The 13,336-nt window shown below is 49.5% G+C and overlaps 1 protein-coding gene across 3 annotated transcripts in view; it reads right to left on the bottom strand.

The window, feature by feature from the left end:
- NAV2 (neuron navigator 2) overlaps window positions 1–13,336 on the bottom strand; it is a 332,163-nt gene that overhangs the window by 54,776 nt on the left and 264,051 nt on the right. For 2 of the 3 annotated variants that reach the window (XM_032640399.1, XM_032640400.1), the window contains 7 exons: window positions 12,820–13,111; window positions 11,390–12,092; window positions 8,285–8,752; window positions 7,553–7,618; window positions 6,164–6,208; window positions 3,555–3,715; window positions 1,989–2,177 (listed from right to left, as the gene is read on the bottom strand). In XM_032640399.1, coding sequence (XP_032496290.1) covers window positions 1,989–2,177; window positions 3,555–3,715; window positions 6,164–6,208; window positions 7,553–7,618; window positions 8,285–8,752; window positions 11,390–12,092; window positions 12,820–13,111 — 1,924 coding nt within the window. The remainder of the gene's footprint in view (window positions 1–1,988; window positions 2,178–3,554; window positions 3,716–6,163; window positions 6,209–7,552; window positions 7,619–8,284; window positions 8,753–11,389; window positions 12,093–12,819; window positions 13,112–13,336) is intronic. The other variant, XM_032640401.1, reaches the window with a different exon arrangement.

The raw sequence follows: 13,336 nt of genomic DNA, 5'->3' as shown, positions 1-13,336 counted from the left end.
CCCATCTGATGATGATACTGTAATGGTCCTGGACCTTTATGAGGTCAGGTGTGCTTGTTTGGACAAGCTGCAGCACTGAACACAGTTCACTCAGCTACACACGGGACACAGCAGATGAATAGGGCACAGGGCACTCTCCATTCATGAGTCATTATCGGGAGGGCTGGGAAATGCTTTGTGGCCATGCTTGGTTCGCCCACTGATAAGAAAAATGTCAAAGACAAACTGCCTACTCCTTCACCTTACGGTCAACGTGCCCTCCACGATTACTACAGATTTCTAGCTCTTAAATCCAGCAAAACGCTCTCAGTAACTCAGGCTCTGCCCCTCCTTAATCCTCTATCCCAGTGGGTTCCCACAGATGGATTTACAGACGAGTGTCTGCTAACTGGACGCAAATGATACATAAATCAGAGTGGAGAGAATTAAGGAAGATTAACCAGGGGGCAACTGCTCTGTAACTAAACTCTTTACAACTTTTGTTAAAAAGAACACCGGGCAGGGCAGAAGCTGACGTCTTGCATCTCTCTCCCTCTTGACTTGTTTAGGGGTTTCCTCGACAGTCACAAGTTTATTTGTTCTTTCCTACCAGGAGGACACTGGGCATATTTCCCCATTCTCACAGGGACCTGGGAGCAGAGGGAAGTGCCTGTGACTCCCCTCCGCACCCCCATTCTGTTCTGTCACTGGCAGAAAAGGCACAACTAGGGCCGTGGCCCTCAGCCTCGGCTCTATTAGCTCCAAGAGTCCCCCCTCCTCCGGCTGGGGACTTCCAGCTGCCAGGACATCAATGCTGAAGCTCAGTTTTCAGGCTGTAACAGGTACTGACATTACTGGATTAACATTTATATATATTATCTCATTTAATTCTCATAATTCCATGAGCCTGGAACTCCTGCTTCATCAGTGAAAATACAAAGGCACAGAGAGGTCGTGAAGTTGACTTGCCCAAGATCATATACCTAAGAAGTAGTGGAGCTGGAATTCAAACCCTGGTATTATTATCCCATATTCTTAACCACTCATCACTGGTACTGACATCATCCCCATCTGTGGGAAGCTTTTGGGGGTGGGGGTGATGTGCCTTCCCACCATTTTGACTGCTTGCTCCACTAACTCACACTTTGACTGAAGTAGGAAGGAGAAATGAACTGAGTTAGGAAGATGGCTGATGAAGATGCCCACTGTAGTTTTCTCCCCAAATTCTGATTCAAATGAACAAAGCATAAAAATCCAAACACCAAATATTCCCAGTTAGCAAGCAAAGAAGGAAAAGGGCAAGTCTGAAAGCAACAAAGTTTAAAAAACTGGTGCTTGAGAAAAGAAATAGAAAATTCTGGAGCTAAGGGGAGAGGCATTGCTGCCGACAGCCCCCCCAAAGCCATACGGGTGTGTTGGCACAGGGAAACGAACTCTCCAGTAACTGGCGTTGCCAAGATGGTGTGCCAGCGGCTGAGTCTCACAGTGGAGGTGCATGCCAAGAAGCTAGGGCCCAAGTCCAAGGGAGAGAAGCCTGGAGCGGAACTCGGTCAACTCCAGGGTTCACCCGTGTTTTGTCTTCCCTACAATCCTTTTTAGGTTTTGTTTTGTTTTGTTTTGTTTTGCGGTACGCGGGCCTCTCACTGTCGTGGCCTCTCCTGTTGCGGAGCACAGGCTCCGGACGCGCAGGCTCAGCGGCCATGGCTCACGGGCCCAGCCGCTCCGCGGCATGTGGGATCTTCCCGGACCGGGGCACGAACCCGTGTCTCCTGCATCGGCAGGCGGACTCTCAACCACTGCGCCACCAGGGAAGCCCTTCCCTACAGTCCTGCGAGGTTAATTAAGAGTCAGACCCTACTATTCAGAGTTCCCCAGCCCCGCGCCCCAGAGTAAGTGGCGAGTTGGAAACTTGTACAGGTGGACTCTTAGGTCAGTGAAGTGAACTCGGTATAGAGGACTGTTAACCGCTCTGCACGACGTGAGACAGGGTCAACCTCCTTGCTTCTTACCTTCTTCAAACCCATCCCGGAATGAGCCCGAGCGGCTCATGGTTCTGCTCTTCTCGTCCAGGGACATGGAGCTGTTCCGGAAGCGGCTGTCCGTGTACGGGTCATACTGCCCGTCGGCATTGGAGAGGCTGTGGGTCCTCAGCATGGTCGGGTTGCACAAGCTCATCTGGGTGACAGTGGTGGGACTCGCTGGAAGGAAAGGAGTCAGTCAAAGGGTTGGAGATTCATGTCCCGGTTCAAATCCTGAAGGGGGACGGAGAGGAGGCTGCTTACGATCAGCCATCCCCGTCCCTGTCAACTTCTCTCCCTTGTCTATTTTCTCAAAGGTGGTCACACCAGCATCTGAGTAACACACTTACAGCTAAAAATAAGGGAGGAAAGGTGGGTCAGTTCCAAAGCGAGGCTCTGGGCCTCAGCTTTCCAACTTGGCACATTCAGACAAGCTAGTGTCACCTTCCAGGCATGAGCTAATTACTTTCTGGGCTCATCTGGAACAATTCTCCCTAAAGCCAAAAGCCCAAAATAGTCCAGCCGGGCTTTTGATCAGATGGGAAGCATTTGTGCATGACAAGAAACCCTTGCCCCAAAGAGTTACAGCCAGGAAAGAACAATATGAACACAGGTCTCACTGTCTCAGACGGGGAAGATTTCATAATGGTGCCTGCAGAGCTTCAGTGCAAAGGGGGTGCATTTACCTTAGCCGAAACTGGCTTTCTTATTAAAATCCTGTCCATTTCAGTAACGTAAGATAGTTCAGAAGTATGCATTCGGTTCATTAACAATGAAGAGTTAACCCTTACTTGATTAGAAGTCCTTAAAGACTGAGTTTATTATTTACAATAATCAGAGAAGGCTGCCTCTCTAAAGAACGAGATGAGACCGGAAAGAATATTTCCCTCTCTTTCCGTCTTGGAAGGCTCAGCTCTCATCCTGCCACCTTCGTGTAACCGTTCCCAGTCACTTCAGCCAGGACTGTTCTTTCCTTTTTCTAACTGTGTATACTTGCTATCGGATCATATGCAGTTTTTACACGGATTCATATAAAGCTTTGGACTGTTCTCTTTTACCTATCTATGAGTCTGTGTGGGTGTTCGTCTCTCTAAAAGAAGCATCCGTTGACATGTCAGCAGGGACTGTGTTACAAATTCTTTTCCCTTCCTCACTGTGCCAGTCAAAGCATGATGTCACCGGTAGGCATTTCCAAGAGTATCTGCTCGGTCAAAACCTGATCTTTATTTCCGGTTTAATAAAGCAATGAGGATGACCAAACATGGGATACGCTATAAAACCTACATCTTCAGAGGTCTTAGAATACATTCTTCTCATTCCATGGATGGTTTGCTCTTTGCTATAACCCCACCTATATCAACCATGTAGAGAAAATTACTGATAGAGAACCAAAACACATTTTTCTTTTCTTTTGCTATCAATTGCCTATAATCAAACTACACTGCTGAGGGCTGATCAGATACTGAGAGTGATGTGACCACATGTCTCTTTCAAAATGCACGATAACCTCTGCCCTAAGGCGCTGATCAACACAGTTAATGCCAAGTAGCTACTCACCAAGCTGAGAAAAGTTGAATCTTGTTCCGGAGGGAGAAGTTACACTGGAGCCAGAGGAGAAAGGAGAGTTGGCGGCCGTGTCCTGCAGGCCTCCTGCAGAGTGGGACCGTAACCATTCTTTTGCGTCTTCTTGTGTGCGAAGCTGGGAGGTGGGGGTGTACCTGGACAGACAGAAATCAGGCTGGGATTAACTACGAACAGCGTTTATGAAAATGAGCTCTCTGGAGCTGATGATAAACATATAAAAAGAAAATATACATCCAAAGATGACGTTTGAAAAATCAGATCGCTACACATCCCGAAACTCACAAAGTTTCTCAAAACCTTTTTTGCCACTTGGCTGTCTTTGGGGGAAAACTGCAATTCCTTTCAGTTTTGAGGGAACTACATAAAGGGAACAAGATAGGTAAACGCTCAAAAGAGCCGTCCCTGGGCGTATCTGTAACATGTTGATTCATGACGGTGTCATTTCAAAGCCTCCACCTTGACAGGACTGAAGCAACAAAACAAGCTGCTGTCAGAGCTCTGAGGAAGTTTTAATTAGATAGCTCATGGCATCTGCATTCTGGAGGGCAAGTAAGTGGCCATGAATCACAGAGTATCAGAAACCAGACACGTAAAGGAAGGTATGAGGAGACCGATGCTGACAGTAGTTACTAGAATCTGGCAGAAACCAGTCTTCACAAAAGGAACCCCAAATCATTGGGTCTCACACAGGGGAGGGTCTTCAGAAGTCACGTGGTCCACCTCATCGTTAATTCTGAAACGTATTTGGTAATGATTTATTGAACGTCCCCAACGTGCCAGGTGCCTTCACAGACGTTATCTTACTGAAGCCTCGGACGCTCCCAGCAACACAGATGCTATTATTCCTGTTTTACATTCAGGGAAGGTGACGGCCTGCCTTGAATCACGTGCCGAGATTTCAATCCATATTGGTCTGATTCCCAAATCCATTACGGATGCTGCCTGTGGGCTCTTCTCACTATGCCCACAGGCAGCATCTCGAATGTCTAAAGTGCCCCAGTGGTCAGAGTACTTTGGACTTATAAACAGATTACCATGGGGTTACTACTGATTACGTAAATAGAGGGGTCCTCTTGACTTAGGACAAGGTGTTGTCAGTGTGTTGGTATTGGATGTGTGTGTGTACTGAGTGGGTGAGCTAGAAAGGGGGTCACAGTGAGAGGGAACATAAACACGATTCTTCCTTAATGTTTTTACTATAGTTGGACTTTCTAGGTCCCATCAATTGCCTGAGGATACCCTGTCACTTACCTCTATTCTGAATTTTTTTAAAAACTGATTTTCACAGCCAGAGCTACATAATTTTCACAGAATAGATCTGCTCCAGAAATATACACATTAGCATTACAAAATGGTGATATTCGAAGATGTGAGCTTCCTCTGGAAGCAGCGCTGGGGCATCAAGGTCAAACTCACGTGAAGAGTGGATATGATTTAAGCTTTAGCCTGAGTGCCGACAAGCATGACGAAAACTGTTAAGTACTGAAGGCCTTGCCAACTGCCCCCTCAAAGGCCACCGTGCTGAACCTCCTCTGTCCGGAGGTCAGTTGGGGGCTTTTTCAATACTTTTATTCTTAGATTTTTAGATTTGGCTTTACTCGGAACTCCTGTTGAAAGGAAGCATTGATACCTACCTCCCATTACTGGTCAAAATGCTCTCAGCCTTAAGAACTGCTGGTTATTAACTACAGACATACATGACAGCAACGAAACATTTCATTCCAAGTTCCATGTTTTGCGAAAGCACTTACTGCTTGGTGCGGGGTGAAGCCGATGCTACAAAGAACGAGGTGTTTAGAGAGCGGGAGAAACGACAGCTGTAACCATGTGACATTAAGATCACGGGGCAGGCGTTAGGACTGAAGTTCTTCTGGGTGGCAAAGTGAGGTGGATGGCGTGAGCAGTGGTGACTTATAGCATCTTGTTTCACCAGGACCAGCGCCAAAAACGAGCCATCACTTACAGTGAATGAAAGGACATTCGCTCTTGGAAAGAAAGTCCTTACTTTCTTTACATCAAAAAAATGAACACACCCATGTCTTGCTGGGCATTGAAAATTGACCCGATTTTCGATTAGAATATTCAGACAAGTGCAAAGCACCTGTCCTTAGCAACTTTCTATGGGCCAGAAAGTTAAAACTCTTCAAATTGGCGGGGGTGGGGGGTGGGGGGCGCGGGGGGGATATTTCTCTCCTTTGCTCTGTGTCCCAGCTGACAAATCAACATGCTACAAGTCATATCCTTTCTCTTGGAAGACAGCCCGTGAATGGAATGGTCATGGCAAAGTGATCAGCGATTAAACCCACTGGCCCCGGAAGAAGCGGTAACCGCTCTCCGGGCTTGCTCATGAGATGGTTTGACCACAGTAAGCCTGAAAGAGCACAGCCTCTGCTCAAGCAAAGAAGCCGACACGTGGAGAGATGAGAACGAGAGGGTTGCGAGGGGAGCCATCATCCAAAGGGTCCTGCTGCCAAAGCGGGGACCCCCAGCCCAGCCCGAGCCCCACCAGCCATGAGAGAGCCACACAGCCAAGCCCCAGAGCCACACCAGATGGCATGGATGCAAGGAGAAAACACAGATACCTGAGTCCTTTTTTAGGCAAAGTGTTCCTATCAAGGTGCGGGTCACTGTAGGAAAGTTAAAACAAACGTAAGAACCTCAGAGAAGCACAGGGAAAGCAGGCCATGTGAGGGGGAAAGGCTAAGGACGAGCCAAGAGATCTGGAGGAAGAGACTCACTTCACCAGGGAGGGGTCCTCTGCATGCAACACATCCACAGCCACAGGAACAAAGGAAACCCAGGCCTGTGCTCACACCCAGGCATCCTCCACCCCCGTCCCCAGGAGGCCTGATCCACTCGGCCCCAACTGCTCCACCTTTTCCGTGGGTTCAAAGCCAAACTCAGGATCTGCCCCCCATCTGGAAGCAGAGCCCATGCCTTCCGCGGCAGAGAGAGATGCCGGGCTCCCCGCACCCCTAAGCACTCTGGCCCTCCACCAAATGCCACTGGCGATGACTTCAAGTGAGAGAAGGGACTTGCTGGAGAGTTTCAAGAGGCCAGCAGTCTACATATTTGGAATTCATCTGTAACAAGTGAATTCCAGGTCCCTCTCAGTTTTCGAGGCTCTCATTGGGCGTAGCTAGGAGCTGAGCCCTGGGCAGAGTCGGGGCATGTTACAACCTGCTGGCTGATAAAGTCGCAACATTCGGATTTCCAAAGAGCTAGGTTTAAAGGCTTGGTCTATGAGTCTGACAAAGGCAAAGTTTTCGTTGTTAATGGGGTGAAGAGGGTTTTCATTAATTTTTTCCCCCCTAGCACGAAACAACATCCGCTCATTACGTTTGGCCAAGCCATGGCTTCCCCACAAACTCAAGGTCAAGATCCATGTCTGAGGCCCACCCTCAGGGCATCTGGGGGCCAACAACACTCCACATATTCTTCTTACAGAACACGGGCACACAGAACACCACAGCCTGCGAGACACAGAGCCAATCCGCAGCAGAGGCCTTTGAGAGGGCAAAGAGCCAGCTGCACGGGGAGCAGGGGTGTGGGAGACAAAGGTGAGGGCCGCAGAGCCGCGTGGTGGGCGGCAGGTCACTTCTGGGCTCGGAGGGGGAGGGGAGAGAGGAGAAAGGGCAGGAAGCTGGGAAGCAGGAACATGCCACGGGGAGGCTGAGATGCCAGTGAGAGCTTCTGCCGCCCCTCGCCAGGTGGCAGGCTTGAGGTTCCTTCCCAAGCTGGGAGAGGAGGGGCCAGCCCCGCTCCACCTCTTTCTGAGTTTTGTGGGCAGCGGAACAGACCCTCACAGGCATGTCTGGGGGGGTCACAGAGCACACCGGGGCCACGAACACAAGCGGAAGCCGCAGGCCAACAGCCTCATACAAGACATCTGGCTTGACACGGGGGGGGGGGGGGGGACGGACAGAGGAAGCTAGAGGCTCGGTGGCGTCCCCGGCCTACAACGTCATTACCTGTCCTGTTTCCTGGGCAGAGTACTTCTGCAGAACTTAGGGCTAGCGGCAGGGGAAGAGAGAGGGCTAGAAGGCCAGGCAGGTGGAAAACAAGAGAAGGTGCATTAGATTGGAAGGAGGGGGTGGGGTTATTATACACAACGACTAGGACATTTTTCTCATTTCCAGTGCTGATAATGGCTTTCTTCCCCATGTGGAGAAAATGGACATGTATCACTAGTGCGGTGAGATTCAGAGCTTTGAGGACAATTCTGGTTTCTTGATTTCCTATCGCTCTGGCCTGCGGCCCTTCAGTAGGAGGGTGTCTGCCCCGAGGACCAGCGTGTGGACTGGGCTGCTTAAGGAACATCCCACCACACGCTCCGCGGCTGCAGCCGCCCCCTGCTTGGACGACACAATTACAAGGGGCAGGGAAAGAGGCAGTGATGAACACACAATAAAAAGGAAGGACTTCGAAAGCGGAATGCGCTTTCAAAAGGCAGCATGAAATCTGCCCCCAAGAGACTTCCAGCAGCTCCATGCACTGAGAAAAACCACAGTGAAAGACAACAGGAAGCAGAGCCAGGCTTAATCCATCCCCAACGGGCTTCCCTCTGGAGAGATGGCAGTGATCAGGAAGAGAGAAATCTCCCAGCAAAGGTGAGCTAACACTTGGGCTTCCTGACATAATCTTTGGACTCCCGGAAGGGCGTCTTTCGGGGAGATAAAGGCAGCCAAACACACAGCACCAACCTTTCCGACAGTGTGGTCTTCACACTGTTGGTTCTGACAAAGGGGGTCAGGGCGTCATCCTTAGAAGCGGCAATGAGGCCGGTGGAGGAGTTGTGACTCAGCGCCCCTCCGCTGCCCAGGGAGATGTCAATGGACTCGCAACTGGTGTGGAGGCTGCTGACCGACTGGAAGCCCAGGCCGTCCTTGCTAACGGCCGAGGAGCTGCTGGCGTTGGTGCCCCACGTGAGGCTGTTGGAGGGGCCCGAGTGGGCGGAGCTGGGGCTGGAGGCCAGGGGGGACTGGGTGCTGTCTGCGTTCTTACTGTAGAGAGGGCTGCTGCTGCCGCTGCTCAGGACGCCGCTGCCCGAGGGGGACTCTAAGTTACCTTGCTGGCTCAGGGTGGCATGAGGGTTGGAGATGACCACCGAGTTTTTCATGTTTTCGGCTGTGGCGATGGGCACTTGCTTGGTAGGCTTCCCACCAAAGAGTCTGCGAAGAGACAAAGGTTTACACGGGTTGAACACCCAAAGCCCAGGGACGCCAGCCGTCAGAGGAGGGCAGGGCACAGGAGCTAGTGAGACCCCTGGGGAGGGAGGCGCAGTCCTTTCTACAGCTCGAGGCGCTGCCCTGGGAAAGGCTGCCACACAGCGGGCCAGGGCACTGGTGGAGCAAAGGCTCCACCTTCAAGTTCTAGGCTGCTGCTGAGACCCTGGATCTACCTGAGCCAAAGGGAGACGGGGAGTAATTTTCTACAGGCCTATCCCTTGCTGGTCCAACATCTTGCTTTCCTTTTTTTCCATAAATAGAGTAACTAGGAAACTGCCCTTGCCCAGGAAACATCTCAAGGGAAAAGACCTGTCTTGATCACCTTTGCATCCATGACCCCAGGCACAAAGCAGGCACTCCGTGTATGACAGTTCAGCTCCAAAGGAGTTGGTTTCTTTGATCTCTAAGCAAACGTGTAGAATCAAGAACAGGAGGCTAGATCTGGAGGCAGGCTGGGCAATGTATCCTCTCAGGTGTATTCTTACATGAAAGCCCAGCCTGAAAGATGTGTCTTTTAGGGCCAGAGAGCTAATACTGTCCAGTGATACACACAAACCTTGTGGGGTTCACAAGATGTTCGACCAGACACGCTGGGTGTGAACGGCGTCTCTGTGATAGACACACAGAAATGCCATTGCATGTCATCTCCCCCACTGCTCATGACCACAAATGTGCTGTCGGAACACAGGGAATGGCACAGACACTTCCCTCTGCTGTTGGCAGAGGGTTCTCTGGTAGGATGGAAAAACTGTCTTAAAGTCGAAGGACAGTACATACTCTAGAAATGTAATGGCTTTATTCTATCCACTAAAACTGTCACGGAACAGGTATCTCCGAAAACAGACGATACTACTACATACTATGATAGGCAGGTTGCCTTTCACCCAGCTAGTCAAAGTGGTGTGAGTTTGACCTCCGACCTCTCCAAATGGTTGTTACAAATCCCAATTGTTGTAAAAATAAATAAACACATAATCAACCCTCAGTACAATGTGTGGCGACAGAAGAGGAACATTTTTTGCCTGGTGACAGGGAAAGAACTATCCTGTTGCAGAACCTTGGCTTTAGAGTGCTTACATACCTCCAGTGTCAGGGACCTCACTACTTTATACTCGAAAGGCTAACTGGCTCCGTTGCCAAGCGCCTCCAATTGTTACAAAACCAAAATCTAACCCACCTCCTTCCAACTTTTATGCCTTGCTCCTAATCCTGCCATGTGTAACTACACAGAAAAAGCCCAATCTTTTGTCTGTTAGTCCTTCAAACCATTTGAAGAGAGCTATCACACTTCACCTAAGATTCCTCTTCTTCATACTAATGCACAACGAGAGAATTCAGAACACCTTAACAATTTAGGAAAAATGTAATTGCTAGGAGTGGGCTGAAAGGTGCTCAATTCACAGCCTAAGAAGCTGCATGCATTTTCAAGTATTCTATTACACTAGCCTAAGGGTCTACTAAAATGCCTTTGTAGTTGCTAAAGGAAATCTATAATACCAAAGAGCGAATATTACATATAATACTTGAGGCAAGAAGCAGAGAAAATTTTCATTTACAAGGCAACCTGTTAAAACAACAAAGAGCAGCCCAATAAGACTTTCCCCTGAAAAAATAATTACTGAAATTCTAATAATCAAGTCTAGACAAAGAACAGCGAACTGCTGCATTAGACTTTTCGTGTGGAATGCTTCTTCTGAAGGCTTTGCAAACATTCCCATTCATCCCCAAATATGTACATGTGCACATAATTTTTATTTTTTCACTGCTAAATTTTCTATCCTTGGACTTACTCTTTCTTACGACAAGAAATTTCCTGAAAAGGTAGGATGAACTCTGCTCAACGCAGCTGAAGTTTAAAGCGAACCATCAATTTTAACGTACAAATTTCCACCCGTTGTGGAAGTACAGGAAAACGCCTTTTTCAGGTAATAGGAAATCAAATTCTCTTTTTCAAAAACGCTTCTGCTTTGAGTTGTTTTTTTCTTTCTTTTTTTTAAAGGAAGCTAAAATTTCAGGCACTAATTTGGAATTATGCATGCAGTATAAAAAAGTATGTGGGGGATATTGGACTGTTTGGGGAAAAGATCTGGTCATTATGCCACTGTCTGGCATAAAGAGGAGGAACCTGAGCCACAGATTAAAAACAAAACTGCTTCCAGATCTACGGGAGTATTAGGATCTCATCTTCGATGGCAGCTAACTTTTACTGAGTACTTACTAGGGGCCAGATGTAGCTACACAGATTAATGGACACAAGAACCTGTAGGTAGGTATCACCACCCCAATTTTACAGATGAGAAAACGGAGGCAGAAGTATTAAGAGAGGTTACATGGTGGCTAATTAAGGTGGACCTAGGATTCAAACCCAGGAGGATTGATTCCAGAGGCTTATGTTTTTCATGCCAACGAGGGAAAATAATCAGTTGAGCAGAATTGCTGGCAGCATCCGACCAAACAGCTTTACCCAAGGACTGAAGTGGAGAAAACCAGAGGCGGCTTCAGCTAAGAAAACAGGAAGTTATTAATCCAGGATGCCACTCCATGTATTCCAGTTCCGCTCGGTGCCATTTACCCACTTACCTGCGGAGCGTGGGAGACGCCACATCAGGGTACTTGGCCCCTGGCTGGAGGGTGGCCTGAGCCGCACTAGACACAGGCTGGGCTGCCGGGTTCACCTTCACTGAGTTACAGGAAGCCACGCTCTCGTTGTCGGATGAGATGCCTTTCTCCTTATCGGTCTGGTTGACCAGACCTGGCAGAGAGCTGCCCAGGGCTGTCTTGGAAGGCTCCCTCAGCTTGGGCGCCGGCAGGCCTGCTGACTTGCTACTGATGTTGGAATCTATGCTGCTGGTACTAGACCTGTTCCCAGCCCCATTCCGGCTGGTGGATTTACTGGGCCTTGGCAGACTCCGGTACTGTAGATTTGTCCGGGAGCTAAGGGACAGATACCCATCATCCTGATTCTGAGCCCCATCCATGCTTGTCTTCCGACCGGTGGACCGACCGACGAGTGCGGACGACTTTGGGATCTTGCCCAGTGTGGCTGACCTGCTGGTGACAGTGGCCCCACTGGCTGTGATCATGGCCAAACCAGCGGCAGAGCCACTCTGCTTCTTGAACCCAAAGCTGTTGGCGTTGGCAGTGGGCGTCCTGGAGCTGCCGGGGAGGGGTTTCTTGGATTCATCACCACTGCTGCGGCCGGCATCTGACGGGGAGCGCTTCACCTGGGAGGCTTTGGGAGACAGCCTTCCTTTCTCAGACACCTTTGCATCATCTGTTTTTCCTGCAAGAGAGATCAGAAAGGTTAGCCTGCAAACCAAGAAGTCAGCTCCGCCAGCCCCTCCTCCAAAGAACTAGCTCGCTTTCTCCTGGGGGAAAGCAGTCCCCTTGGGAGACAGAGGAAAGAGCTTTTCATAAAGATAATCGCGTCTACAACTGTCACCGTGAAGCTTTTAGGAGATGTCAACGGTTTTCCTCATTCGCAAAGCAGTCTAAATTTACCCAGAATAAAGCAAAGCCAGCCAATCACTGATATGTCTGGGAAAGAGATCTTGTGTTTTATTGGCCATTCTCCCTCTGTCCATTGAAAAGCTGTCCCTATCATTTTCAAGGGGTACCCCACCTTCCTGCAAAAACACTGCCCTCGTTTACATACATCCTTAAATCATGGACGACGTCAATTCAACACACCGACAGCTCCTAACCACATGCTCTTGAATAGCCTTCACTGGGTATGTTAGCTCCGACCCAGCACATGCTTAAACCAATCCAACATGTCTCGGCAGTGGAACCACCTTCAGAGTTTAAGAGGCTCTCATGCTTACATACTTCCACTTGGAGAAAGGTCAAGATGTGAACCTTTCTGAAAGCTGGCTATGAGCAGAGTCTAAACCCTAAGAAGAAATACCTGTGCATTTTACAGGGATTTAAAAATATCATCAAGCCCTCGCTAGAGTGACTGCGGCTCAGGTTTTGAAAATGACAAGTGCCCACGCACGCCCCTGACTCACCAGTCCCTGGGGTCTTCAGCGTGCCTGCCGGGGCGGCCGGCTTCGTCCTCGGCATGGTGACGCCCACCTGAGCTGTCATGCCTCGCCGCCACGAGCCTGTCTGAGAGATGACGGGGTTCTTCTTGCCTGACGTGCTTTTGTCGGACTCGTCAGACACATCAGAAGGATTCCGCCTCCACTTCGACCCCGGCTCCATCTTTATGCCGCTGTCTGACCCTCCGTCTGACTTCTTGACATCATCGCCGGACCACAGGGAATTCCTCTCCACCTGTGAGTGCTTCTCAGCGTCGGTCTGCGAAGGAGACCCTCTGAATTAGTCTTTCTCAAACCCCAGGCTAGAGAGCCCCTCACCCCAGAGCAAAAATGCCCATGCCCTGGACAAGTTAAGGGAAAGATAACAGATGACTACTTTAAAATGTTTGGGCCTTGTACTCCGGCTATCTTGTTAGGAAGCCTGATATGTTGGGTCCAAGGAAAGCAAAGAATACGAATATGTCCTAAAAGGGAGTGAGGGAGG

This window comes from Phocoena sinus, chromosome 8 (genome assembly GCF_008692025.1).
Source record: "Phocoena sinus isolate mPhoSin1 chromosome 8, mPhoSin1.pri, whole genome shotgun sequence".
NCBI classification, from domain to species: Eukaryota; Metazoa; Chordata; class Mammalia; order Artiodactyla; family Phocoenidae; genus Phocoena; species Phocoena sinus.
Note: the sequence above shows the minus strand (reverse complement) of the source record. Positions and strands in the feature narration are given on the sequence as shown.